Consider the following 27,994-nt stretch of genomic DNA (forward strand, 5'->3'; position numbering starts at 1 on the left):
CACACACACACACCCGCACACAAAGGCTGTGAACGCTCTGCCTTTGTGCTCATATGAGCTTTGTTTCCTTGGGAATCCAGCTACTAAAACAGGCAACAGCTGTGACAAGAAATGAGATCTAGCAGTGGAGCAGCAACACTTTTTGTTTGGGGATTTGCAGCACCCATCCCTTTTTTAAACAGGTTAGAGGAACACATCAAGATGCTTGTTTAGGAAAAAAAAGCATGAATAATGCAGCAGGGCAAGCAGACTTTGTAGCTCATCACCATAAGCACTTAAGTATCATCAAGTACTCTTGGCAAAAGGGGTGCATCCATCTCCCTTGTGCTCAAGCCTGTGATGTCTCGCATTCAATCCCTAGCAAACAATTTTTACCAGGTCTGACAAAACACAGACTACCAATAACATGGGTTCAGGAATTGTCAGTCCCAAAGCAGGTCAGATTAGCAACCCACAGTCCCCTCAGGTCCCTCTTTTCCTGCCTGCAGGCTAGGGAACTCTATTCTCCTAGGGCAGCCACCGCCTCCCGTCCTCAGGTTTCTTTTCCAGGTATCAGGTGGCCCCTCTGCCATATCTTTAAGGTGTACAGTTAGTGTCTCCAATTCCAGGATACCATTCCCTCTAGCCTCCTTCAAACGATGTATGTCGTAGCGGGGGAGTGAGGGGAGCAACATTGTGCCTGTTCCTGGCTGCTCTCTGCTGTTGGCGTGCTCCGATTCACCTCGTATGGAAGTAAAGCACCACGGTGCTGGTGTGCCGGGCTAAAAGGCAGACAGCAGGAGACACAGCCTGACAGAGAAGGGGACAGGATGGTCACTTTCTGCGGGTCCGGACCGAGGAAAGCAGACGAGACCAGCGCCGCCACCCCCACGCAGAGCCGGTGGGGCAGGGCTGCGGCGGGCGGTAACACCAGTGCTGCCCCGCCGTACGCACCGCAGCCCAGCGGCCGCAGCCCGGCAGCGCCCCCACCCCGCCCCAGCACTACATGTCCCGTCATACCGCGGGCTCGGGAGGCCCTAGAGTGCTGTAGCAGGCTAGCAGCGCACACAGCCGCCTGCTCGGAAACATCCCTGCCGTCGGCGCTACCCCTATTTCGCGGGTACCGACGTCCGATATCACCCCCCGCACGACAGCAACTCCGCACCGCGCCTCCCACAGCGCGAGCGACGGGCGGGCGCGCTCCCCCTCTCTGGCGTTTTTCCCCCGGGCACTTGCGCTGGCGCCCCGCTGGGGCGTTGCTGCGAGGCCCAGCCGGCGCACGGGGAGGCAGCGGGTTACCGGGGGCCTGGCTCGGCGGCGGCAGCGGGATGAGCGGCAAGGAAGGTGACGGCGGCGGCGCGCGTGCCTCTCCCCCCTCCCCCCCCCCTGGCCCGGAGGCGGTTGGAGCCGGCGGCTCCTCGGTGCGTGGGGCAGCGCGGCCACGGCCCCCGCCGGACCGAGGCGAGTCCCGCGGCCCCTGCCGCCGCCTGGCGCGCAGGAGGATGGGCAGGCGCTCGTCCCTCAAGGCGTGCGGGCCGTGCGCCGCCTGTCGCCGCCGAGGGGCGGTCCAGGGGCCGTTGGCTGCGCTGGGCCTAAGGGGCCTCTCAAGCACCTTGAACCAACAGTAGACAAGGCGTGAGGAGGAGTTGGAGGTGGCGAAAGCGGGGATGCCTTGCAGCTAGGAGGGGCGGAAGGTTGAGCCTCTGCTGTGAGCAGCGGTTGTCTTCGGCTGTGTCACCGAGCTCTGCCCTTACACCTAGGGAGGCGGTTTCTGCACAGGTGTTAGTGCCTTCTTGCTTGGACTTACAGATGTGGCTATGTAGTAGTATGTAGTTCGGAATTGTAGTTACAGAAATCATCTTTGATGGCAAACAAGTGGTTGCTACAGCTAAAAGCTGTGTATTAGACCCGTGTAGTACTTGTAATGGTAACTAACTTCCAGTAACACAGTATTCACCTTGCAGCATGTGTGTTTGGTTAGCCTAGGCAGTCACTCCCTCCCTTCAGCCACAAAGTAGGCCCTGCAACAAGGAAGCTGGCATTTTTACTTTAAAAAATCAAGTCTAAAGTTATTGCAGTCTGTGGTTGTATGGTACCAAAGCTATCAAGTTACTCTGTAGAACCTCTTCTCTCTATTTCTCCCACACACACTTCAGGAGGGCCTGTTTTTTCCTGTAGGTCATTGTGATGTTCCCAACCTCCAGAATTCTGCAGAGAGTTTTAATTCTCTGCACTATTTTGGGGGCTGTGTTTGTAAAGTTTTCAACTGCTACAGGAAAAACAGAACCCTGAACTCGTGTCCTAACAGAAAAGAAGGAAAAAATGGTTTTCAGTTTCCTCTTTTAGAAAGTAACTACGCCCACTTCTGGCTTTGCTTTGGGATAATAAACAATTAAACGGAAGCATTTTAAAATCCAGTGTTCGTCTGTAACTTTTAAGTAGCTTCCTTTTGTTCTTCTTTTAAGGAAATTGAGAGCACTCCACATATTCAAGAAGGTATGCTTGTATATATGTTTGCCAAATTTTGGCCTCTGTTAGGAACACAGAGTATATGGCTGTCACAAAAAAGTGGTAGCGAGAGGGAGGAATATGTAAAACACTGAATGCCACAGTGAGTCAATCCTAGGTGAAGGAAGGACAAAAGGAAGAAACAATACAAGGTGTAAATTGGTAGTAAAACACAGTCCAAGAGAGGTGAGCTCTGGGTGAGGGTTTGAAGAGGGAGCCTAAGGAAAAGGCATGTAAGGCCTATTGAAAGAAATGGCTATATCGGAGTGAAAAGAGAAGAAGCTAGTTGATGGGCAGAATCTAAGATGCTACGCTGCAGGAGCTAAACCTGCATACCTGGCTAATGGTAGTTTGTTTAAATTATGCCTTGCCGCTTTTTCTGAATACTGAAGACCCATGACACAAAATAATTTACACTATTGGAAACATTTCAGTGACTCTGGTCAAGCTGAATATTTAAAATAATTAAAAGGGAAAAAAGAGGAAAAAAATGGTCTAAACTTGTAGGCTCTTGCTCAGACAAGGGTTTCCATGCAGCCATCCCCTTACAGAAAGGAAATATGAAAGGGTGTGAAGATCTTGCCAAAAAAAAACCAAAGGAAAATTTACAAAAAGGCACTTGGAATCCTACCATACTCATCCATTAAAATTGGTAGGATTTTTTTCTAATTTTCCCTAGGAATGTGGTAGAAGCTAACATGAAGATGACATCAGTTGGTAATAAGATTCATCCAGTTTATCTTATGCCATCCTGTAAAATATGGTTACAGTTGGGAATGCTTTGAAGACAGTGTTCTGATGCTGCTTATGCTCTGGAAAAATTGTTTTATTTTTAAAATACATTTTTGTGTTCTATTAATAGGATCGGGTGGGTTCAGAAAACGAAAGCATGACAATTTTCCACGCGGCCAAAAACGAGAGGAAAAAGAGAATGTTACTCCATCTTCAGCTTTGATGACATCTTTCAAATGTAAGTAAGCATTCAGAAAGCCACATTATAAAAATGTGGTGTAGAAATTGCTAGGAAATAACTAGTATTTAGTGATGGAATAAACCAGCTTCTCTGGGGAGAAGCTTGAAACTGTTTGGACTCATGCTTCACACATTTAGAGCTTGGCTTTTTTCTTCTTGTGCAGTAAAGTCCTGAGAGTGGGATCTCACAGAGCTCCACCTGACTCATGATTTGCTTCCTTTTTCATCCTGCCTGCTGTTCCCTCACCCCACTTGTGCTGAACGTGGTACTAAGCAAACTGAGCAAGTGTTCAGCCAGACAACAGGTGACAGGGTCCTCTGATGGCAGAAAACTAAGATCTGCAGAAGTGTAATGAAAAATCTGAGCCATGGGGACAAGAGGAGAAAATGGCTCCCATCGGGGACACTGAGAAGGCTCTTAGCTGTTGACCTTGGCTCTGGTGCATAGTTGACTTAAGCTACTTTAATGTAGGTCTGGACACATTGATTTGTGAGTTGGTAGCTGCACATACATGCACTTTTTAAAAATAAGAGTTCAGCTAACTACTTATCATGGTTTAAGCCCAGTCAGCCACACAGCCACTCTCACTCCTCCTCCTTCCTCCCCCCCGGCTCCCGAGGGGATGGGGAGGAGAATCAAAAGAATGTAACTCCTACAGGTTGAGATAACAACAGTCCAGTAACTAAGGTATAACACAAACCACTGCTGCTACCACCAATAATAATAATGATAAAGGAAGTAACAAGGGAAGAGAATACAACCTCTCACCACCCACTGACCAATACCCAGCCCGACCCGAGCAGTGATCTAGCTCTTCCGGGTAACTCCCCCAGTTTATATTCTGGGCATGACGTGCTGTGGTATGGGTACCTCTTTAGCTAGTTTGGGTCCAGTGCCCTGTCTCTGTTTCCTCCCAGCTTCCCCTCCTCCCTGGCAGAGCATGAGACTCAGGAGGTCCTTGGTCAGAGTAAACATTACTGAGCAGCAACTAAAACCATCGGTGTTATCAACGCTGTTCCCAGGCTGAAAGTCAAGAACACAGCACTGCACCAGCTACCAAGAAGGAGCAACTGTACTTTAATTTTTCACCCTTAAGCATATTGATTTATCATAAGGTTGCCATTAGTTCAGATTCAAAACACTTGTTTCCCTCCTTTCACATGCGATCCAATCAGCAGCATTTGGCTCATCTCAGAAATGATGTAAGGGACATGATATATTAATCTTTTCAGACATCCACTCTTTCTATTACAGTAGTGCTTCTAAGCCCCAGGTGGAGACAATGGTGGTCTTTGTCTCCACAACAGACATAAGATTTAAGAAGAGGTGTGTTCCAGGTAGCTTATAATTTAGCAAGCTGTGTAAGGTGATCTGGAGTGGCATACTATTTCTGTGTATGTTGTTTGAATCTAAGCAACATAACGTGTGACATTAAATGGTTATACACATTTTGCTCTTTTCAATCTCCTTGGCAGAGTGTTGTGCTTGAATTGACATAGTTATCAGTTGGCACCAAAGATACCTAAAAAAATAATGAGAAATTGTCTTCTGTAATTATAATTAATCAAAACCCAAGGAGTATTCAGTTACACCTTTTTTGCATAATACATTTTAAATATGACAACTCGGTGATACAGAGGGTGGATAGTATCTTCATTTTTAAGTTTAAGATTTACCAAATGTCATTTTTGATGGTCTGAATCTGCATGACCAAAAGCAATAGAGTCTGAATCTTTGCTTTCAGTGATAGAATGAACATTAAAGTGAAATGTGTGGAGGAAATGGCTGTGTGGTCTCAATGTGTTAGCCTGGAGAATCCACTGAGTTCTAGTCCTTTGCAGTTTTAGGCAACAGTACAGTGTACTTTCTTACATCCCTTTAGGCTAAAGATTATTATATTTGTCAGTGCTTTTATTCAGGTCACAAAATGGTGCCTAGTAGTTCCTAACAGGTTTAAAATCTAACATAGAAGTCTAAAAGCCACAGCTGTCCAGAAGAGATTTGGGTCATTGGTAATTCTGTAGATCCTCAGAATAGTGAATGTCCTGGTAGATGAAATTTGTAAATGGTCACTGCAGATGTCCTATATGGCATCGTACAAAGGAAAGTACTAGTCACCTTCTTTTGAGTTCTGCCACAATGATCTGAGGGAAGATTTCTTTGTGATGACAATTCAGTGATGGACTTGACTCAGAATTTAGAAGAGAGATACTAATCAGACACGTGAAAGACTTAAAAGATCAGTAGGAGCATTTGTGACTTGGAGTTTCAGAAGATCTCCCCAGTCTTCTAATAAAATAAAATAAGAGAAGCCAAGCTTTTATCAAAGTGATGAGATATACTGTTACTTTGGTGGCTTTATCTAAACTCTTCTTGTCAGCAAACTGCTGTGCTTTTTCTAAAGGATACTTTCTTGTCAGACCCTTTAAAAATTCAGCCTCTTAGCTCAGTTTCACCATCTTCTCATACAGACACTTCAACAATTCAGTTATGCAGGAAATGTGATAGATTTCTTCTAAGTATCTATTAATGGTTTATTTATTGGAATAATTGTCTATAAAATGTTAATGGTATCTGTGAAACATTCATGTTTGACAGTGATAACCAGATACACATCCTCTGTTCTTTGTGTTCATTGTGGTTAGACAGAATTTACATCAGTAAGTCAGAAATCTTATTTTTGATCTCGCTTTGCTTTAGTACCTTTAGAACCTTTAGTTCTTAGGGATATTAATGTATTTAACTTTTGGCCATGTCCACTTGGGATTTAACATGCAACCTTTCTTTTTACCAAATGGTGCATTTTAGCAGTGTATGTGCCTTGGTCGAATGCCTTGTTTGCTTGGTTGATTTTAAGGACTGATGAATCTTATTTACTAATGATTGTAGGGTTCTATTTTTCAATTTATCTTTCTGAAATTGGGTGAAATTTTAAGTCAGTTTCCTGAGCAGCAGTATCGCAGAATAGATTTACTCGCTAAAACAAGTATTTTGCCCTAAATTGTTTGGGCTGTCTTAAAGCATCATCAGGGTTGATGTATATTTAAACCTCACTTATTCGGCAAAAGCAGTATTAATGCTGACTTTTGCAGCTCTGGCAGTGGTGGCTTCTGCAGCCATGCCTTACACAGGAGCAGCCACGCTGCCCATCCTGGGAAAAGGCAACCAGGGGGGAAAGGGGTAAAGGCTGGTGGGGCTATAAGCAGATACTGTAGCACAGGCTGTCTGCTCTTCCACTGCACTATATACATGTGATAACCAGGCTTATTCTTGTAATGATTGCTTCTGCAGCATTTCAGCTGGAGATTGACACCAGGCATGATAAATATGAACGGCTTGTGAAGCTCAGTCGTGATATAACTATTGAAAGCAAAAGAACAATATTTCTGCTCCACAGGTTTATCAGGTGAGTAGTATCGAGCATTAAAGTGTTAACAGAAACCTAGAAACTGCCCTGCAATGTTCTCAGTATTTGTGACAAATAGCTGCACTGTTCTGTTGAGAGGAATTTAATTAACTTCCCATAAACATCCTTTTGGGTGGATGGGAGCTAGCGAATGCACTCTTCAGTTAGAGAATGAAAGATGCAGGTTCAGGTTTCTCGGTTGGTTTTACTGATGTATTAAACAGGATCGGAGTAGTAGAGTATAACAGCTTAAGAGACCTTTCCAGCTTTCAGGAAACTGGGAGAGGAGAGCATGCACCCATCCTTCAGGTTAGTTGCCTCTGCAATTACTTCACCATTTTGATTGCTGCAGCTCCAGCCTAGGTCATCAATCCAAAGAGGAGGTGACCTGGGTTCTGTTTACTTCAGTAAATACTGCAGCCTAAGAGGCTTTTGTGTGGAGTTTTGAGCTTCTATATGTTTTGTGTTCTTAGGAGCCTCCAAGGAACCTTTGGAAGCCTCCAAGGAACCTTTGGAAGCCACAGACAAACTAGAAGAAAAACAGGAAAATTTGCAGCTTTGCATAGCCTGCTGTATAAAATCCTTAACAATATGTTTCAAACAGTGGTCTTATGTATTATAGGAGTTCTCTCCAATCCTTGTATTTGTAGTTATCTTGTCTTACTTATCAATGCATTCTGCTGTATTAGTAACTATTTATAGTTACCATAGTAGTAACAGTTATAAATAGGTGTTGTGAAGTTATCCTCTTTTTAATCTGGGCTTGTTCTCAAAGAGGCATTGTGACAATTCCAGTAAGCGCTACAGCCTTGACTGTAAATAGCTACTCCCACTGCAGGGGCTAGGTAGCTGGGAACTGATAGAGGAAAGAAACATAAAAACTACTTCTCTTTACTCCGAATTCCAGATTCCTGTTTTGTAAGATATTCCTGGTTTTGTGAGAGTGAAAGCTTTCTGTGCTGTATTTTTATTTCCTTTTTTGCTTTTCACTATTTCTATGGCTTTACTTTCAGTAAACTTTACTGTTTGCTTTTAAAACTTCTCTTGAGACCGGTCTATCAGTAGTTCCTTGAACAGACTGTAAACTAATATACCATATGGATTGTTTGGTGGGGAGGGGGAAGTTTAAAGAAAAGGAGATACATTAAACTTTAAATGCCAGGTATATATTGTGAGTATGAATCAAATATTTCAGCTGATCCTGAACAGTATAGTCCATAACTACTTCCTAAAAAAAAATAAAAACCACACATAGAAGTAGGTCCTGTATTATATTTTGCAATATGGTTGTGTATTGCAAAATGTTGATTTATTTTTTAAGAGGTTGAAGGACTTCTGCAAATACTGCTGGTTTTCTGGAATACTTTTTTGAAGCCTTTGCACATTTCTCATTGTTCTTGCTTAAGCAATAATTAAAATTCTTATCTGGAATAAACATCATGCTACCAGAACTGTGTGGCTGGCTGATTATTTTCCTGGTAAGAATGTGCAGATTTTTGGCATCTGCAGTAGGTATTAATGGAAGGTAAACTGTTTCTCATTCCAGTATCAGCTTTGCTTTTTCCTGAAGTCATTGCAAATGTATTGGTTAGTAAAAGAAAATGTGTAGTACTTTTTTTTTAACTGCTCATTTTCTGAAAGCTGCTCTTTCAGTTTATGTTTTGTGGTTGCAGTGCTCCGAATGGGGAAGAAATATTGAATGAATCTGAAGTAAAACTAGATGCTGTCCGACGGAAGATTAAGCAGGTTGCACAAGAACTGATTGGAGAAGACGTGTATCAGTTCCACAGAGCTATATCTCCAGGTATATTATTTTAAAACAGGGGAAGTATGCTATTTGGCACTAAGCTCAGTTTCCCTTTATGTAGTAGTTCATGCATAGTTATGTATGTAGTTCATGCTGCAAGGTCTGAATGTGTCACATTTCCATGCTTATAAGTCAGGACTCAGATTAATCTTTGTTGTTAGCAAAATTGGCTTTGGTATTAGAGAGCCTGTTGCCCTTCAGTCGGCTTATCATTGCAGTTAAACAAAGATTTAAACTGGAGACTACATCTGGAGAAATTTGTACCTAGACTGAAACTAAAGTTGGGGGGAGCAGTTCTAACCAATGTAATGGCCGTTCTTCTCTGAGTTAGGAGTATTTACCCCACCTGAAGGGCTATAGTGTTTGGGAGGAGAGTGCAAGTGACTGTCTTGTGAAATGATCGTATTTTGAGTTGATAAAGTTCATGAATTAAAATCCTTAGATTAGCATTTTCCTCCTTCTAAAGACTCAGAATGTGCTTCTGCTTCTGTTTTGCAAGCATTAAATCTGAGTTTATACTGTTTCAATCACATCTTTTTCTGTTCCTCTCTGTAAAATTGCAGTCTTTACTAACATCCTTGAGATACTAAATCCCAGTGCTTTTATGACTCTTGCTGTCAAATCATATTTCTTTGCTGAATCTTTGCTGACAATCTGAATCCTACCTAAAATTTTAATATCTCGTTTTCAGCAACACGTAAGTAAAATATGTAATTGCTTCTTTGACATCTTGTCCATGCATAAAAGTGTCTTGTGTTTATCAGTCTTATTTTAAACATATTGGACTCCTGTATATTTTTCCTTGTTTAGGCAAGACTTCTTCAGCTGAGGAGACATGAAGTTTTGCATGGAATGATTTGTTTAAAAATGTCCATAGGATTTGATAAATCAGCAGCAAATATATCTATGTAGTTTACAAGACAAACAGTGAACAGGTTAACTTACATTTTACACAAGCATAAGTTGATTAAGAGCAAGACAGCTCTTAAGTGAAAGCTTGTTTTGGGCACTTCTGAACCAGAAGGAGCTTGCCATGCTTGTCTTCATAGTTCTAATTCAGTTCCACAGTTCTCTTTCCTGTGGTGCATTGGGTTGTTCAAATGAAATGCAAGTAGTTGCTCTTAAAGAGCCACTTAAACTGTGTGCATCTTGCTGCTATATATAGCTCAGTACTGTAATGAGGAAGTGAAAAGAAAGTGATAATTCAAAACTCTGATGCTGTTATGATCTCAAACCATGAGCAGTCCTAGTCCAAGTATATTGTGAGTATCTTGACATGCTGAAAATGTGTTTTTATTTTCATTCCAAGTACTCCTTATAAAAGCTGAACATCCTTACATTTAGTGTTATGAACAAATATTTTTGAAAGCTTTGCTGGAACTTGTAAACCTTGTCTGAATAATCCCTAAAGTTTGTAGTCCTGTGCAAGTCGTATAATGCTATCTATAGAACAGCAGCATTTAAGGTCTGCTACCCCATGAATCTTGGTGAGACCTCATGATAAAAGCTGTCAGCTTTGCCATGTGAGCAAAATTGTATGTGATAACCGGTTACCCTGTATCAGCTGCTTCACCTGAGTTGTCTCTGTTTTCTTAGTACATGGCTTTGTGTGGGTAAATTCAAAGAGGCATACTTATCTCTATTTTTACTGAGGGCCAGCTTACCTGGAAATAGCTCGCATTCATCTCAGATGTAGTAGAATATGCCTGCCTACATAGCAGACATATGAAAGCTTACTGTGCAGTAACTTCTTTGTGTACCCATGTCTTATAAAGTAAGTGGGTAAATCTGATGCTAAGTTTCTACCTCCAGATTTTCCAGATTCCCTCCTCTGAGTTAAAAAAAATAAATTGCTGGGTTTTTTTTAAAAAAATATGTATTTTATAACTTGAAAAGTTGTATTTATAATTTTTATATTAAAGGTATGTAAACTGAAGCTAGCCAGAGCAACCTAAGAGTAAAGAAATTAATGAAAACATTTCTGTTCAGGTTTGCCTTGTGTGGTTGGTAAATATTCCTACATAGTCAGCTACCCTGGCTCTTCTGCATAATCAATCTGACTTGCATGAGGATACCTGTAATATGAAAATGGACCTGAATAAACTCCTTAGAAAACAACTGAAAATATGCATTCTGAAACAATTCAGCATTTCTAAAACTTTCCTTCAGTGTTTTAAATCTCTGCCTTTTTAAGGCATTTTAAGAATGACTACAATGTTTGTGTCCATTGTAGAGCAGGTCAGGTTACTACAGACCTCTAGTATATGAAGTTAGAGGCCTACTGCAGGTGTATGATGACTCAGTGCCTCCACAGCTGCAAAGCTATTTAGAGTAGAATAGACTATTTCAGATGTAAGGGACCTACAATGATCACATAGTCCAACTGTCTCACCAGTTCAAGGCTGTCAAAATTAAAGTGTGTTATTAAGGGCACTTGTCCAAATGCTTCTTAAACTCTGACAAGTTGCAGTGTTGATCATCTGTCGAGGAAGCCTGTTCCAGTGTTTAACCACCTTATCATTAAAGGAATGCTTCCTAATGACCAGTCTAAACCTCCCCTGGTGCAGCTTTAAACCATTCCTGTGTGTCCTATCACTGGATCCCAGGGAGAAGAGATCAGTACTTCCCTCTTCAATTCCCCTCATCAGGAAGCTGTAGAAAGCAATGAGGTTGCCCCTCAGCCTTCTCCTCTCCAAAGTAGACAAGCCCAAAGTCCTCACCAGCTCCTCACAGGGCATTTCTTCCAGCCCTTCCACCAGCCTTGTTGCCCTCCTCTAGACCCATTCAAGGACCTTCACATGCTTCATAGCTGTATGCAGTTATATCCACAAGGGCACATCCCTAACAGTTGCATGAGGCTTGGAGCCAGATTGTCATAGAGTTTAAGAATTTTCTTACCACAGTCTTAAGACAACTTAAGAGAATGAATCTTATTGACCTTTCTAGATGAAAAGAAGGGAAAGCAAAGAGATATTAGTATATTAAGTAATAAGGAGAAAGAAGGACACTGCTGTTCATCTTTCCGTAAGTTAGGTGTGGAATCTCTCAAATAAATGCCTGAACTTTGTGGGTTTTTGGACAGAACTAAAAAGATAGAAATATACAGCCCCCATTGAATTTCTAGAGTTAGAACTGGGAATAGCTGTACTTCTACCTTTTTCTTCTTTTCGGGTGACATGAGTAGGTGGCAAGTCGGTGGAATATCATTGGTTATACAATACTGCCTGGCTCTGAGATCTCCCCATTGTTTCTGTAATTAGGCAGTTCTTGCCTCATTTTGAAGACTGCGTATGAAATCCAACTGAAATAAGATGCCTTCATCACATTTCTGTAGGTCATACACGGTGTCTGCTTAAATTTTAGCTCTTCTACATGATGCTCCTCTATGAAGGGAGTTTGTTCCAGCTGATGTCCGTTGTTTTGTAAGGGTATGTGTTAGAACGGTGTGTCCCTGAGAATACAGGGAATGCTTTTATACATTGTTCAAATGAGCTTGTATGTGTGATAAGTATGAAATGTGAACTTTTAGCTGGAACTTCACTCTTACTTTGTTCATTAAATTCTCTGCTCTCCAGCTAGTCATTGGGGTGGCAAAAAATAGGAATATGCAGGCTTAAAGACTTGTAGGTCTTGATCATGCTGAAGCTGGGATCAAGGCGATATGAGAGATATGAAGATGCTTGATATCAGGATTATGAAGTAGAGATAGAAAAACTAGAAACATGAAGAATGAGGGAACAGTTAGGTAAAGAGCAACTGCAAGAGAGTATGCTTTATTCTCCCTGCCCCCCACATTTTAGGAAGAACTGTAATTGAGAGGGAAACAGTGGTAAGAGTTAAAGAATGTTTGGTTTAGTTTTGGTTTTAAGTCTAGTGTCCTTTAATTGTAGCTTTGCTTTTCTTATAGTGGAAAAAGCTTGTATGCCTTTTAGAAAATAAATACAGCTAGGAAAAGTGCTAGATCTTTTGTCTGTTATGTATTTCCTAGAGCTGTAAGTTTTGAACTTCCTTTTGCCTGATTTGGTATTTGAAAGAAATTCTGGAGAACTAGTTAAAAAGTTTTTTTATGAACAAAAACATGCCATTAAACTGCTTTTTTTTTTTCTTCAGAAAAGAATAAAGAGATGTCTGTGTCCCATATCTCAAAAGCAGCATGTCCAATTAACCTCAAACTTCCTAAAAATATTCTCCTTTGTCTTGAAACCAAACATGAAACATCCTCCTGTTCCCCACCCTACCTCTCACAGAAGGAGTAAAAGGGATCAAAACTGGGCTTATAATGAAGCCATCATAGCAGCTGTAACTGGGGAATCATGACTGCTTGCATAATAAAGCTGCCTAATACATATTTTATTCAGTATAATAACTATTAGCCTATAAATAGAAGAGTGCTATGAGTATAATGCTTGGGAATATTGTTTGCCACTTGTAATTGTTAAATGCTTTTTTTGGGGTTACTCCAAGCAGTTGTTCTTTTGACTTGAAGATAAAACAATTCTGGCAGAGCACTAAAGGAGTTTTCATGCTTTCCCTCATTAAGAATAGTGCTAATGGCACGCAGGACGTTTCCCCAAAGGACACTTGCATGAGCTCAAACACTGAGTATAGCACTAATTGAACAACAACAAAAACTGATGACTGTTTTCTACACGTTTCTTAACAGTACAGATTGTCCCAGGGGATGATTAAACAAGCAAACAAAGAGATACTGAAATAATGAAGTCTTTTTTTCAATGCAGAGCTCTTCATTTGTTATGTTAGAATGTTATGCTTTGTTGATATTTTTAAAGCTTTACTATTTGTAATATAGAATTCCTGCTCCTTTGCCCCACTTTGCAGTGTATACCTTATATATCCTGTGAGGAAATGTGTGCTGTTCCTTTAAAATTGCTGTGAGACACTGTGCAAGAAGGGGACTGAGAAACATGGTATGAATTTATGAAGGGGAGGAAGAAAATTTTCACGATTTTATATATGTATATATGTATGTTTGGGTATTTAGATATGTATACTTAACTCTAAAATGCTAAGGAAAATATCAGTAGTATACAGAAAAGATCTGTATGAGCCTTAAAGACAAGATACGTACAAGCCTACAACATGTGGTGGGTCCTGTGGTGGGGTTGCAGTGCTACAGGCTTAGGGAAGAGTGGCTGGAGAACTGCCCAGAGGAAAATAATCTGGGGGTGTTGGTCAACAGCTGCCTGAACATGAGCCAGCTTGTGCCCAGGTAGCCTAGAAGGCCAGCGGCATCCTGGCCTGTATCATAAATAGTGTGGCCAGCAGGACTAGGGAAGGGATCATCCCCCTGTACTTGGCACTGGTGAGGCTGCAGCTCAAATACTGTGTTTTGGGCCCTTCAGTGCAGGACAGGCAGACATTGAGGTGCTGAAGCGTGTCCAAAGACGGGCAACAAAGCTGGTGAAGGGTCCAGAGCACAAGTCTTATGAGGAATGGCTGAGGGAACTGGGGTTGTTTAGTTTGGAGAAAAGGAGGCTCAGGAGAGACCTTACCAGTCTCTACAACTACCTGAAAGGAGATTGTAGGGAGGTGGGTGTCAGTCTCTTCTCCCAAGTAAGAAGTGGTAAGACAAGAGGAAATGGTCCCAAGTTGTGCCAGAGGAGTTTTAGATTGGGTATTATGAAGCACTTCTTCACCAAATGGTTTGTCAAGCACTGGCACAGGCTGCCCAAGGAAGTGGTGGAGTCACCATCCCTGGATGTACTTAAAATATGTGTAGATGTGGTACTTTGGCACACAGTACCACTTTAGTAAAGTGGTGGACTTGGCAGTGCTAGGCTAAGGGTTGGATTTGATAATCTTAAAGGTCTTCCCCAGCGTAATTGATTCTGTGATTCTGTGTAAGGATTTAATCATCAATTATTCTACGCATGTTCTAAATCTGCGCTGCATATATGCAAAACTTGTGTAATGCAGAAGGAAACTTAAGACTTACATTGTAGGTTGGCATTGTGTGGGATTGAATGGAGTACCTTTTTAACATGACTTTTAAAAAATGAAATCTCTAGCTCTTTGGAGACTTAATTTTTCTTTTGTCCCTTAGTAAGTACATGTGAGAGAATTCTAAGGTTTTTGAGGTGTTAAGCTATTTTTTATATCTTTTTTATATATATATGTGAAATATATAACACACATCTTGACCGAAAAACCTGTTGGAGTGATGGTTTTAACTATGTGTTGATGTTTTTACAAGGAGGTCATTAGATTCTGCTAGGAACTAGGTGTGGTATTATCTTCACAGCTGATAGACAAAATGTGGAATGAGGAGCCATAAGTCTTCTGGGGCTTCTTCAGTAGTGTGGTGTAGGATGATGATAGTAGATACAACTAGAGCATTGTTGGCTGACCTTTCTGTTTGCTGTGTGCCTGAGCTAGCAGCAGTGGTGAGTGGAGTGGTGTGCACAGAGAAGCTCATTAGCTCTTTATCATGTCTGCACTTGCTCTCAATAGGATTAGATGACGAGACTGTAAGATGTCAGCACCTTGTCAAAACTATTGCTCTGTGACTGCTTCTGCTGCTGCTTATGTGGGGAATTCTGTGTGTAAAAGTTCAGCATTGACGCAGTCTCGCACATAATTTATCTTGTGCAGGCACTATTTCTGTTCTGAGAAAATGATATAATGGAGCTTATTTCTGTCTCCTGCCTTATGCCATTTAGAATCACTTAAGGCGTGTATAATCATACTGCAACAAACTTCATTGCTGGGTTGAACTCAGCCATATAAATCTGCATGGATGAAAAATAGTTCAGTTGTACTAGAATACTGTTTTTTAACTACAATATGTAGGACCACCAGACATGATGCTGTAAGAAACACGCTGGAGATGCGTGAGGTCCATCCAAGCAGGCCAGATTTAAGTAATTTGATTATTTAAGTAATACTGGGGTTTCTTTTTGGTGTTGTATGAAGGATTTTAGTCAGAACACTGACTAAAGGAAGTATCCATGTAATGATTTGTGTGATACTACTTTTTTTGTTCTTAACTTTTTTATTCATGGAATGGAAAGAACAGTGGAGACTTGAGCAGTGGTAGTTACCTTTGTATTTGTAGACAGCTGTGTATTTCTGAAATAATACCAAGGTAACAAACTATTCCGTACATCAGGAGCAGTAGAACTAGGACATTTTTTCTGTAAGAAGGTTTAAAAACTGACAAAAATAGGTGACGTATTTAATTATAGGTTTGCCATGCAAAGGAAAAGCTTTTCTACTGCATAAGGAAGGTATCATTAATTGTGAATGTCTCACCCAAGGAAAGATTTGAATGCACACCTAAAACTTGAAAGGAAAGCTATCCATGAAGGAAGCAATCAGGTTTCTGCAAGATGGTGGGAAGACATAGTAACACAGGAACAGGATGTGACTGAAGAATTAAAGTTAATCTCTTTGCTGTTGTGGGTGAGAGGTAAAATGCCAGAAATGGAAACAAAATTTCCCGATTATACTGGAAAATTAACAGAATTTGCAGTGAATAAACTAATATTTATCAGATATAATTTAGTTAATTTCTTTGTTTCTGTGTTTTGTTACTTTCTCTGTTTCTCTGGTATACTCGCCACCAAGTGTGCCAACAGACTGTGTCAAACTGATTTTCTTCAGTGCAAGTTGCTTATGTGAAACTTGATACCTTTAGCTTGTTGCATTTTACTACCCTTTTATTATTTCTAGTTCATGCCTTTTTTCTAGGTTCTTCCAGGGAATGTGAAAAAACAGCAACTGCAGAACTTCTTACTTTCTGCTGCAGAGTTTGTATGGCCGGACACAAAAATTTAAAACAACCCTGGGAGAGTGAATGTGAATTGGGACATGACCAAGCAGGGCATGCACTATGTGAGCATTGATTATCAGCTGATCCCTGAATGAGCTGTTGAATTCAGCAAAAGTTGTAAATTCAGCAGGAGCCAGGGCAGCATAAATTCATAAGATAAACTTTTATAGTCTTTAAGATGTGTACTGTGGATTGGGCCAAACAAGGATTGTCCTGTCCTACTGAGTTTTTCCAGTTAAGACCTGACTGTTTTAAAATCCTGCAGAACTATTGTGGCAAATACTGCAGTTATTTACATCACAATCTGAAACTAGTGACATTGTCTGTTAATTCATTTCATAACTAGCAACTGGAGGAGTCCTTGTGTTCTGGCTCAGGAATTTTTTCGACCCCCTCAGCAGTCATTCACAGACCAGAGCTTTTACAGGAACCAAGTGCAGGTGGGACATGAGAGAAGACCAAGAAAAAAAAATCTTTGAATCTTTTTTTGTTTGTTTGCTTGCTTAAAAAGCACACAGGAGAATGTGTCATAGAGGAACTGCATTCCAGGAAACAACTAGTATAGCCCATGGTGATGAGGTTTTTGTTTTGCCATCATGTGGTGAGAAATGGGGTTTGGTGAGTAGTGATGTACTTTTTTTACTGTCTCACCAGATTTACATTTATGAAGATAAATGGCTACCATTGGTGCTTCTGGCATGCTAGTGAGTTGGGGCTGTTGAATAGAAACATCTTGAGGAGAACTTTCACTGGGGTTTGAACTGAAGAAGCTGTGTTGTGCTAGCTGCCCTTCCTTCTTTGATCATTGAACTTCCTGGCTGAGTCAGAGCTTCCTTTCTTTGGTATCTTGAACACTTGCCCTCGAGTGTACACTGTTAGTAGTGTAAAATTTGCCATCTAGATGAATGATTTTTAAAACTCTTATCAAATATCAAGGCCATTGGAGGTAGTCAAAGAGTAGGGGAAGACTACTTCTCACAGGAAGTTTGGGTTTTTTTTGTTTGTTTTTTAAGAACTTCTATAGAACATAGGCTGCATTTCAGAATTACTACATTGGGGGATGAAAAACAGAACTCCCTCACAACCCTTCAGAACAATAAACTTGGTTACAAAAGTAGTCATGGTACATCCCTCAGGTCTTCAAGTGGAAGCAAAATGAATCACCTGCAAATTAACCTTAGCATTTCTCACATATACTCATATTTCTAATAACAATAACAAAAAGGTTTGATAATATTGTTCTCTGCAGTGAGAGATTAAAATACTCTTTGCTGTTTACTGCAGGGGTTTTGTGATTCTTTGGGGAAATAACTGAACTCTCACAGGCATCTGTGCCTATTAAATAGGGGACCTCTATTTGTTGCTGTAGTTACTGGGAAAGCAGACTAATTTGGGATTACCTTTTTATCTGCAATACATCAATTCAGCACAGGCAGCTGGAAGGGAACAGAGCTTCTTGGTGGTCATGGATGTGTCAAGAAGCAATTGAGTAATCAATAAAGCATTCAGGGCTTAGTACTACAAATTTGCATCAACTTAATTATTGATATAATATTAAAGCAGTTTAGACAAAACACTGCTAGATGTGATATGCTTTTGAAAAATTATTTTCCATTCATAATCAGTTCAGGGTTATTTAAACTTTTTCTGACATATTCAATTTGTGTTTGTACTGATCACTAAAATAGTTCCAAAAATGGATTGAGAAAATTGCGCAATTTGTTTCTGTGGATATGGACTTAGCTGTGGTTTTTCTTTCCCCAGTTTCCAGACTACTCATAACCCTACCTGCTGTAGTGACACAGCTTTTGAAGTATTACTCAGTGAATAGATTCTCTCTCTCTCTCTCTCTCTCTCTCCCTCCCTTTCCCTCCCCCCCAGTTTGTAATGTTTTATGGACATTTGCTCTAGTGCTTTTATTTGTGTTTGTGAGTGCCATTTTATCAAATCAGTTTTATCAAATTATTCTTTCAAGCAACTTTCACAACAGGATGTCCAGTGCATGCCTGTCTCTGACGATAGCTGGCTCTATGCTCTTTCAGTATAAAATTAACCTTTGACTTCATGCTCACAATCAACAAAGCAGGTTGATTGTTTAGTTTAATTACTTAAGTTTTTATCACTTGTGCATGGAAAAAGACTTGTGAATTAAGGAATCATTGCCAAGTCTGGAAAGAACTGTAATGGAAAAGACTGAGCTGTGAATTGTCAGTTTCATCCTAATAGGATGCTAACTCTGAAGCAGAACTATTTAATTTGTGTATTAGTGTTTTTAAACTTACTGCTTGTTTTTGTCTCAGTTGATGTATCAGGTTAGTTTTCTGATTATTTTACTAGTTCTCCCCTTCATTGATCAATATGCTTGTAGAAATGGGATATTCAAGTCTGCCTCCCCCCCATATCCTGCAGAGCTTAGTAATAACAGCTTTCCAGTTTAACTTTGATTCCTCTTTAGGATTTCCACAAGAATATGATTTTTTTTCCCTGGGTTTTGGGGGAGATTGCAGGTTTTTTTGTGGTTTGTATGGGTTTTTTTAATGAGAATGTAACTTGCCAGCCTAAACATGATGATAAGATAGATTTGTGGCTGTGCTCTTTATTTTGCAATGAATTTGCAAGGGGGTAGTTTCACATGACTCACCCTGTAAATGTGCCCTACCCTTCATGTAGTGATCCTAGAAGAAACTTGCTGTGTGTATTTTCCTACTATCTTTCTAGTGGCTGCTGTTGGCCTGTGTTACCTGCTGCATGGTTTAGGAGGGTAAAAGAGCACAGCCTGTCACTGCTTATGTCCTAACTATCAGCGTAGGCTGCTCTGTGATCAAACAGATAAAGAGGAAGGAAAGAGGACAAAGGGATAGAAGGAAAATGAGTTTGGAAGAAATAGGGAGAGAAGCAGCTTATTTGGGAAGATGGCAGGTAGCATTGGCATTAGTAACATCAAGAACTGAAAGGTATGAAATCCATTTTAAAGCATATTTTAACTATTGAACAGATAATTTAAAGGAGGGAATTAAATAAGCAAAAATTTAGGAGGAAACTTTCGCCTCTTGTTTCATCCATCATTCTGGGTTAAAACTTTGTTGCGTGCCTGCATTTACATCTCAGATAAAATTAGGTTCCTTTTACTCTAACTTGACTCCTTCCATTAAGGAATCTTTATTCTTTACTCATCCCTAAGTAGAACTGTCTTTTCCTATCCCTCATGCATTCATTTGAGTCTTGGACTGAGTGCCCCAATGACTTGTATTTTCAAAGAAACCTGATTTCTTGCTAAGGTTCTTCGAGATGTGGCTTAACAGTACTTTCTCAGAGCTTGCATATGGAGATTAGGATAAATGTCTTGAGTATCAGCTGATACAGCTGTCAAAAATGTGCACAAAATTTCAGGCACAAAAGGTCCTTTATAGACAACATCTGCTCAGAAGATACCTCAGTGTAACTTTCTAGTTAAAATAAGTTCTCAAAATATAGAAGGACTCTGTTATGCTGGGGCAATGTAACTTGTCACTAGTACTAGACTATGTCTGGTAAATGTAGTAAAATATCAGAATACTTAACCACTTATTACCTTACATCTGTAATTTTAAAAAGTGCTGGTAGAAATAATACACTGCTTTTAATTGTGATTTCTGGTCTGTGTACTAGGAAAAAATACATAAAAGGCAGTCTTACAAACTATTCCATTATTGGCAGTGCAATCCATAAATAAGCCAGTTTTGGAATAAATCCAAAACAAGAGCATAAGGGGAAAGGTATTGTTGGATGGTGTAGTGAAATGGGATGGGGTTTTTCACCTTGGGGATTGTTTGCTGAAAACAGCGGATGTCCTACCATTAAGCTAAAACATAATATGTTTAAACATCCTTCTACCTGCACGTGAGAACACCTTATTTCAAGGTCTTGGGTCACTGAAGTGTCATGTTGTAGCTCCTTCTAGGAGGAGGGCTTTAAAAGGCGGAGAGGGGGAAAAGTCAAATATGAATGTTTTTTTTGCAGAGTAGTTACTACCAGGATTTGTTACCAGTCTGTAATATGAACAACTTTAAATGAGGTTTTGTAAGACTTGCTTGAAAATAGGAGGAGACAAATTCCCACATTGTGAAATGGTGACAGTAAATGACATACTGGACCGAGTGTGCAACATTCACATGGTACTAAATGGGAGTGAGGAGAAGAGTGGAATATGACAGCTACAGCGGGACAGCAGGAGGAAGTAATAAATATGCTTATGTATACATGCATACAAGTATGCCTCTATAATAAAATACATAAAAAGCAACAAAACATATGCCCTGGAAAAGGACAAAATATGTGGAGAAGCATTAAAGTGGAGTGAGCTGAAACTGGAAGTTCTGATTAATCAAGAGAGCTCTTTACTAAAAAGTTTGAAAGCTGATTTGATCTCTGAGAACCTGAGAAGATGCCAAATTGATTATTCACATGTGATAGTCTTCACAGATAGCAGAGGGATTCTCATAGATGTTGTTGAGTGCCACTGTGTCTGGTAGCTTACAGCTTATTCACAGAAAAAGACAGAATTTCATAATGGATTACTGGTTGCATCACATCAGAGGTTAAATCAGAAAAGGAATGGGTGACGAAACCTCTCTGCAACTTCTGGAGTTATTTAACTTAGATCCCAAGTAGCTTTTATCTAGTATTCTTTTATTGCTTGTGCCCTAAATGCTTTATCTGAATTCAGTTGATTAAATTATTATGTTTAATTGGCCTTGCAGCTCCTTGTGTGTGTTCTGATTTGTGATCAGCAGAGCTGAGGGTGGCTTTGGTTGCTGGATGTTTATTCAGCTTTTCCAAATGCTGCTGTATGGAAGCAAGAAGGGTGCAGGCTGAACTGCTGTTTTGAATTGCTCCTGCTCACCTTGCAAATACATATGTAAAAGGAGAACATGCAGGTCACTTCTCACATTACTGTGATTTGGAAAGCCTCCTATGATTTAATTTTCCCTTGAGGTTACCTCCAGGTTTTGGGGGTATTTCAACCGTCATCTGTTATTCAAATCTGTGTTCTCTTTGATTTAGACTTTTTCTTTGATCCAGATGGTGTCTAAATTTGCTGCTTCTTGCATATCTCCGTATGATGATGTCCTGGGCCAGCTAAGGATTTTAAGATTATTTTAATGGAATCAGGATTCTGCTTCTGGTACCTTTGGGTGTGTCCACATTTTCTCATTTTTCACACTGGCAAAACTGTTGTCTAATCCTTGCAGCATGATCTGACAGTACCACCTCTTTGCTTCTCTTGAAGTGACACTAGCACCATAGAATGGCTCTATTAGAGTCCTGTCTGTCATGTTGCAGTCTGTTCCTTTAATACCCTCCTTTGGCACTTTCTCTGTCCATAGGTCAGGGATCCACATGCATTGATTTTGTCTTCAGAACTTTTTTTAGCTTAGTCCTACCCTGGCTGTTTGTTCTACATTTGATTCTGCTTTTTTTCCACCGACAGTGCCAACTTCAGCTTTCTGCTCACAAAGTTTTCCCACATGCTTTCCCCAGATCTGCTCTCTGCACATAAGGAAAAACTGACAACCTGTGAAATCGCTGTCTGAACATTCAGACTCTTTCTTAGATCTCACCTTTGCAGTAATGCATACAGAAAATCACCATCTGCCAAGTAGGTAGTGAGAGGTAATTGTGACAGGTGGCTGCAGATGGCATACAGATCTGGTACAAGCTACGTTTGTTATCCCATCTTTTATTTCCTTGCCAACACACCAACTCCTTTTGTTCCTCTGAATCCTTTGCTTTTAGAGGTAAGTTCTAACCTGCATGTTTTAAGGAGCCTGTTCACTAATTACCACAAAATAGAGAAGTGGGAAATTCCATTTTAAAGAATTATCTACTGTTACTATTAAGGTGAAACAAAGGAAATTTCTTTTGGAAATGACTTTTTTGGTAGGTGATCTGCCCTGCTTTTGATTTATTTGCAGTCTTGTTGTTGGCATTGTGCCTTTGTGGACTTGTGAAATACTAATCTGCACTCTCCATCATACAAATGTTGTCTTTTAAAAGCTCTGTTTGCATTGGAACAGACCTTCCAAGGTCATCTTGTCCAGCCCCGCCACAATGAGCAGGGATACCTTCAACTGGACCAGGTTGCTCAGAAGCACACCCAGCCCAGCCTTGGATGTTCCTAGGGATGGCGCATCTACCACCAATCTGAGCAACCTGCTACAGTGTTTCCGCACCTTCATTGTAAAAAATGTCTTCCTTATATCTAGTCTAAATGTACCCTCTTTTAGTTTCAAACCATTACCCCTCATCCTGCTGCAACAGGCCCTATTAAAATATTTGTCCCCATCTTCCTTGTAGGCCTCTTTCAGGTAATGTAAGGCTGTAATAAGGACTTCCGAGAGCCCTCTCTTCTCCAGGCTGAACAAGCCCAACTGTCTCAACCTATCTTCATAGGAGAGGTGTTCCAGCCCTGTGATTGTTTCTGTGGCTTTCCTCTGGGTGTGCTCCAACAGCTCCATGTCTTTCCTGTGCTGAGGACTCCAGAGCTGAATGCACTACTTCAAGTGGGATATCACAAAAGCAGAGCAGAATCAATCTCCTTTGACCTGCTGTCACACTCCTTTTGATGAAGCCCAGGATATGGTTGACTTTCTGGGCTGCAAGCACACGCTGCCGCTCACGTCCAGATTTTCATCCAGCAGTACCCTTAAGTCCTTCTCCTCTTGGCTGCTCTCAATGCCTTCATCCCCCAGCCTGTATTGAAACTGGGGAGTGCCTCAACCCACATGCAGGGTTCTGCACTTGCCCTTGTTGAACCTTGTTAAACATGGTCCCACTTCTTGAGTTTGTCCAGGTCCTTTTGGATAGTGTCCCACCCCTTAGGCTTGTCAACTGCACCACTCAGCTTGGTGTCATCTGCAAACTTGCTGAGGCTGCACTTGATCCCACTATGTCATTGATGAAGGTATTGAACAGTACTGGTCCCACTGAAGACCTCTGAGGGACATTATGAGGAGCTTCTGTTCAGTATGTTTCTGAGAGTAACGTGATGCTTTATGCTGAATTACAGCAGGTTCTGAATGAAAAATGCAGTTGGAGTAAAAATTTGAAAATGTTTATCTGCTGTGCTCTTGGTCTGGTTTTTGTACTTCAGAAGCGTACTATGTTAGATTATGTTTCAGTGTTATTTCTGGGTTATCTTAGTTTTCACTTCTTGCTAGTAACCTTAAAATAGTCTCACTTAAAAGGTTTCTAAAAAAATAAATAATGTGAGCTTGGATCATTGCTGGAAAGTTTGAATTAACTGTCTTAATTGTGCTATTTTTGCAGGACTTCAGGAATATGTTGAGGCGGTCTCATTTCAGTATTTTATCAAAACACGCTCTTTGATTAGTGTGGAAGAGATCAACAAACAACTAATATTTACAGCAGAAGACAGAGAAGAAACAACAAACACGGTAAAAATGTTTCTTTTCTCATGTGACAAACATCTTTCTGGAATGGAAATGCAATGAGTAAGCTTAGTCACGTTTTTGGCATCTGATTAAATAAGGCCAGTTAGTGGAATAATATTAGATATACATGTGGACTTTGACTTGTTCAAAACATACTTTTTATTCTGACAAGTAGTAAACTAAATCTGTGGGATACAAGTTTATGAATTTCATATCCTTCTTATTCAGAGCAAGCTGAACTCTTGGTAGAGGGAAGGATCCTGGGTAGTGAAATACTGGTAAACAAATACAGAGGAGAGATTTTTAATGTCTGGGACTGCCTGTAAGACCTACTGATAAGTATCATTATAGTGGTGTAATAGTGATGTAGCAAAAGCTGGGGGTAACAAATGAATCAAAGGCAGGATGAACTCTGTGAATGACATCTTACGCTGGTACTGAACTAGTCACAGAAGGCACTGTATTCACCTTCTGTTAAAATGTACTGTGTGTGTCTTAGCTCATTTGTAGTCTTCCTGGAGTTGATCTTGATGCTTTCCCTCAGAGGATCATCATACCTTACCCCTAATACCATATCTGCTGTTTCTTGGCTTGCCCATACTCCTACCCTGCACTAAGTAGAACTTTTTGCGTAGGGACAGACTACTGCTGCTGACCACAGTGAACTGGGTTCAGTTTGATTGTTGACAGAGCACAAAAGGCAATTTTATAGTGATACACAGAGATGCCCATGCAGTACATGTGCAGTGTACAGTAATGCACAGCTTGAGATGAATTCCTGAGGCTACTTCTGTTGAAGAGATTCTGCTGTAAAGCACTTCTCATTCTTTTTAATTCTCTTGGTAAGGTATTTCCAAAGAAGCCATGTTTTCAGCTTAAGTTCATTTGTTCTTACCAGAGGCAAACCCGTTGTGGCACACTTGTTTTAACAAATTGTGGAGTTACTAACCCCTGCATACTTGCCTCTGACCAAATTCATGGATTTGGATGGATAGTGTGGGAGCAAGGGACCAGCAATAAACCTGTGTTGTCTTCCACCTTCCAATATTTTGGCAGTAAAAATCTTTGGAAACCTGGATAAAGGAACAAACCTATAACTTTGTGATTAATTTTCTTCAGGAAGTATTTTTTTAGCTACTTTGATGAGTTCAGTTGATATAAAATAGATCTGAAAATACCTATCAACTTCTGGAATAAGATACATTTTGAAATTCAAGATATTACTGCAAAATTATATGATTGGTTTTCATAATGCTGATACTTTGATTCTTGATTGCTTTGATAACTTTGGATAGACCATTTAGGGAAAATTTAAATCTATTAGGCTGAGACCTATCAGCCAAAAAAGAAGAAAAAGTAAAAAAAAGCAACTGCAAATGTTAGTACAAGCACGTGGTAATTCTGTTTCAAATAAAGATGGTAGTAGCAGGGTATGTTTATCATGTTTGCTAGAATGGAAATCTCATTTCCAGTGGAAATGATGCTTTCATACCTTCTGGTATGCTGGAAGCAGGTTCGTACTTCTGAAATCAGACTCTGTGGAAGTGCCATGCAATTTAATTTTCCAGACTGTTTTCAGTTACCAGTTATGTCAGATAAGTCAGTATGTATTTGAACCGTTATAGCCTGCTTTTTCATGTTTCTCTGTACTGGACTTTGTCCTGTCCTCAGACCTCCAGTTCCCATGATAAACAACCACATACTTGGAGCCTGAAGATAACGCCTGTTGATTACCTGCTGGGAGTGGCTGATCTAACCGGAGAGCTGATGCGGCTGTGCATCAGCAGCGTTGGAAATGGTGACATAGACACGCCTTTTGAACTGAGCCAGTTCTTACGTCAGATTTATGATGGTTTTACTTTCATTGGCAACACTGGACCTTACGAAGTATCTAAGAAGCTGTATACCTTGAAGCAGAGTCTGGCAAAAGTAGAGAATGCCTGCTACACATTAAAAGTACGGGGATCTGAAATCCCAAAGCACATGCTGGCTGATGTGTTCTCCACCAAAACAGAATTGATTGATGATGATGGTCTTCCTTAAAATAAGGAGACTGTTCCAATGCAGAAGGGGAGAGGACTTAAGGAAAGCTTTCTAGTTACAGTTTGTGAGGTTTTGACTCTTCTCAAAACTTTTTAGGTAGAGACATTTGTAGTTTTATCCAAGAGAATATTGTTTGCAATGGTTAATTTGTAACCGAATGTACTTTTTCTGATGTGCAGGAGAACAAATGTTTGACTTTGTCCTTTCAGTTTGGAATTTACTGTATTGCTCCATTTTATCGTCCTTCAGAATTACCAGAATTTCCACTGCACTCTACATCAGTTGACTGTCCTTCATGTGAGTCACCTCAAACTGTTGTGTTTGCTGTTAACAGTTTTTGGCAAGCACAGCAGTGGAATAAAAATGGTGGGGTACTGTTATTTAGCATTATCCATATATTTTTGCTGACATGTTTTTTTGAGTATTTGGGTTCTATACTCATACCTAAAATAATGTACCTATCTATGTGTAAGTTCATTCCTTGTCTTGAAACTGAGGTGGACTCAAAGGTGCCATGTAACTGTAAGTTTTTTCTGATTAATGCTTTTGTGAATGAAACTGGAACTAGATCAACTTTTTGCTAGTTGATAGTGAAGCTAATCACACCAGGTAAATATTGCTGTGCACTCATTATTTTGGGGCTCTGTTTAAATTGAGCTTTGTTCAAGTTAACACTGGTACTTCACAGTTTTGGCATGAGCTAGAAAATCCACAAAAATAAAATTGTGGAATATATTGGTTTGCATTTTTTGTAATACAGTTTAATGCAGAATCTGACATCTTTCTGTCTGAAGACAAAAGCATAAGACTTTCCAAGTAGCAGATTTTGGCCAAAACAAACGCAGTATGGTATTGGAGTTCTGTTCTCCATTGCTTGTGCTGCCCTGAGGGCCTCCAGTGGGGTTGAACTGGTATAAGTGGGAAAGGGCTAGCCAAGATTTAAATATCTGTTAGCAGGAACTATATCATGTGCATATTCCTATGGAAAGGAAATTGCAAACAGAAATAAGGCAGACATTCTGACTTCCACATTTATCTTTGAGGTATGTCATCATTGGCAAAAAATCAGGGCTTTCTGCTGGTGTCTGAAGTTATGACATTCTGATAATGTACATTATGCTAAAGGAAAACAGATAAAACAACATGATCTTTAGACTCCAGGAAATAGGCCTCCCAGCTGTAATTGAAAATACTGCATGTTCTTTATTTCCACTTCCATATACTGTGATAGTGCCAATATTTTTCCCATGAGCATGTCCTGAATAGCTGAGACCATCTGATACATAGATAGGAACGGGTAAATACATTTCTATCACATTTTTCCTTTATTTCCACATAAAGCAATATATGGTGGGTTGAACAAGGAGTGGCTTTTTTCCTGTTTTAAATACTTTTTTTTACAATAAATTCTAAAAACTAGTCACTGTCTGTACTTGGTCTTTTTGCCTCTTGGTCCCAGCAGTAGATAATGGTGCGAGTTTCCCACTATGCAGGACTGGACTTGTAAGTTTCACTCCATTCCTGTGTCCATACTTGGAGGGACACTTTCTAATCCTGAATCTCTTTTCTCTTTCTCCCTTAACTTTATTCTCTGAAGTCTAAAAACGAGCTAGGAGAGAAACTTCATGTGATTCTCTTGTATTAAAAAAATGCAAAAGATTCAGATGACAAAACAAGCTTATCACCGGAATAAATCTGTAATGGCATCCACATTTTTACATCTCTCCTTGGTTTTCACCTGTTTCTTTTTCTTGTGGGAAGAGGGGAAAGAAAGGAAAAGGATATTTTTTATAACAATTTTTTTTTTATTTTCTGCCCTCCTCCTCTCCCCCCCATATGTAAGCATCCAGTATTTCAGTTGATGCAGGTAAGAGCGTATAGTTCTCTGTCTCTTGGCACAGCTATATTTACTCCAAGTAATTGCTTGTTGAGTGTATGTGTGTGAAGTGGAAGCAGGTATTATTACAGGCATTATGCGATATTAAACAGAGGTCTGTCCTAGCAGCTATCAGGTGGAATTAAAAAATGTTCATGGCACAGTTTGAAAAGGGGC

At 40.3% G+C, this 27,994-nt stretch overlaps 1 protein-coding gene across 1 annotated transcript; it reads left to right on the top strand.

Annotated features, from left to right (window-relative positions):
* Positions 1-1,024: 1,024 nt before the first annotated feature.
* On the top strand, positions 1,025-26,676 carry TSNAX (translin associated factor X). The gene is made up of 6 exons (XM_034061058.1): positions 1,025-1,323; positions 3,350-3,457; positions 6,752-6,866; positions 8,540-8,670; positions 23,774-23,901; positions 25,570-26,676. Exons 1-6 carry the CDS (start codon positions 1,308-1,310, stop codon positions 25,939-25,941), a joined length of 870 nt encoding a protein of 289 aa, XP_033916949.1. The 5' UTR covers positions 1,025-1,307; the 3' UTR covers positions 25,942-26,676.
* Positions 26,677-27,994: the final 1,318 nt, after the last annotated feature.

Source organism: Melopsittacus undulatus, chromosome 3, assembly GCF_012275295.1.
Source record: "Melopsittacus undulatus isolate bMelUnd1 chromosome 3, bMelUnd1.mat.Z, whole genome shotgun sequence".
Classification (NCBI taxonomy): Eukaryota; Metazoa; Chordata; class Aves; order Psittaciformes; family Psittaculidae; genus Melopsittacus; species Melopsittacus undulatus.

Coding starts and splice junctions, on each gene's coding strand:
- TSNAX (XM_034061058.1), top strand. Junction 6,867..8,539: donor CTGCTCCACAGGTTTATCAG/GTGAGTAGTATC, acceptor TTGTGGTTGCAG/TGCTCCGAATGGGGAAGAAA. Junction 8,671..23,773: donor CCACAGAGCTATATCTCCAG/GTATATTATTTT, acceptor CTATTTTTGCAG/GACTTCAGGAATATGTTGAG.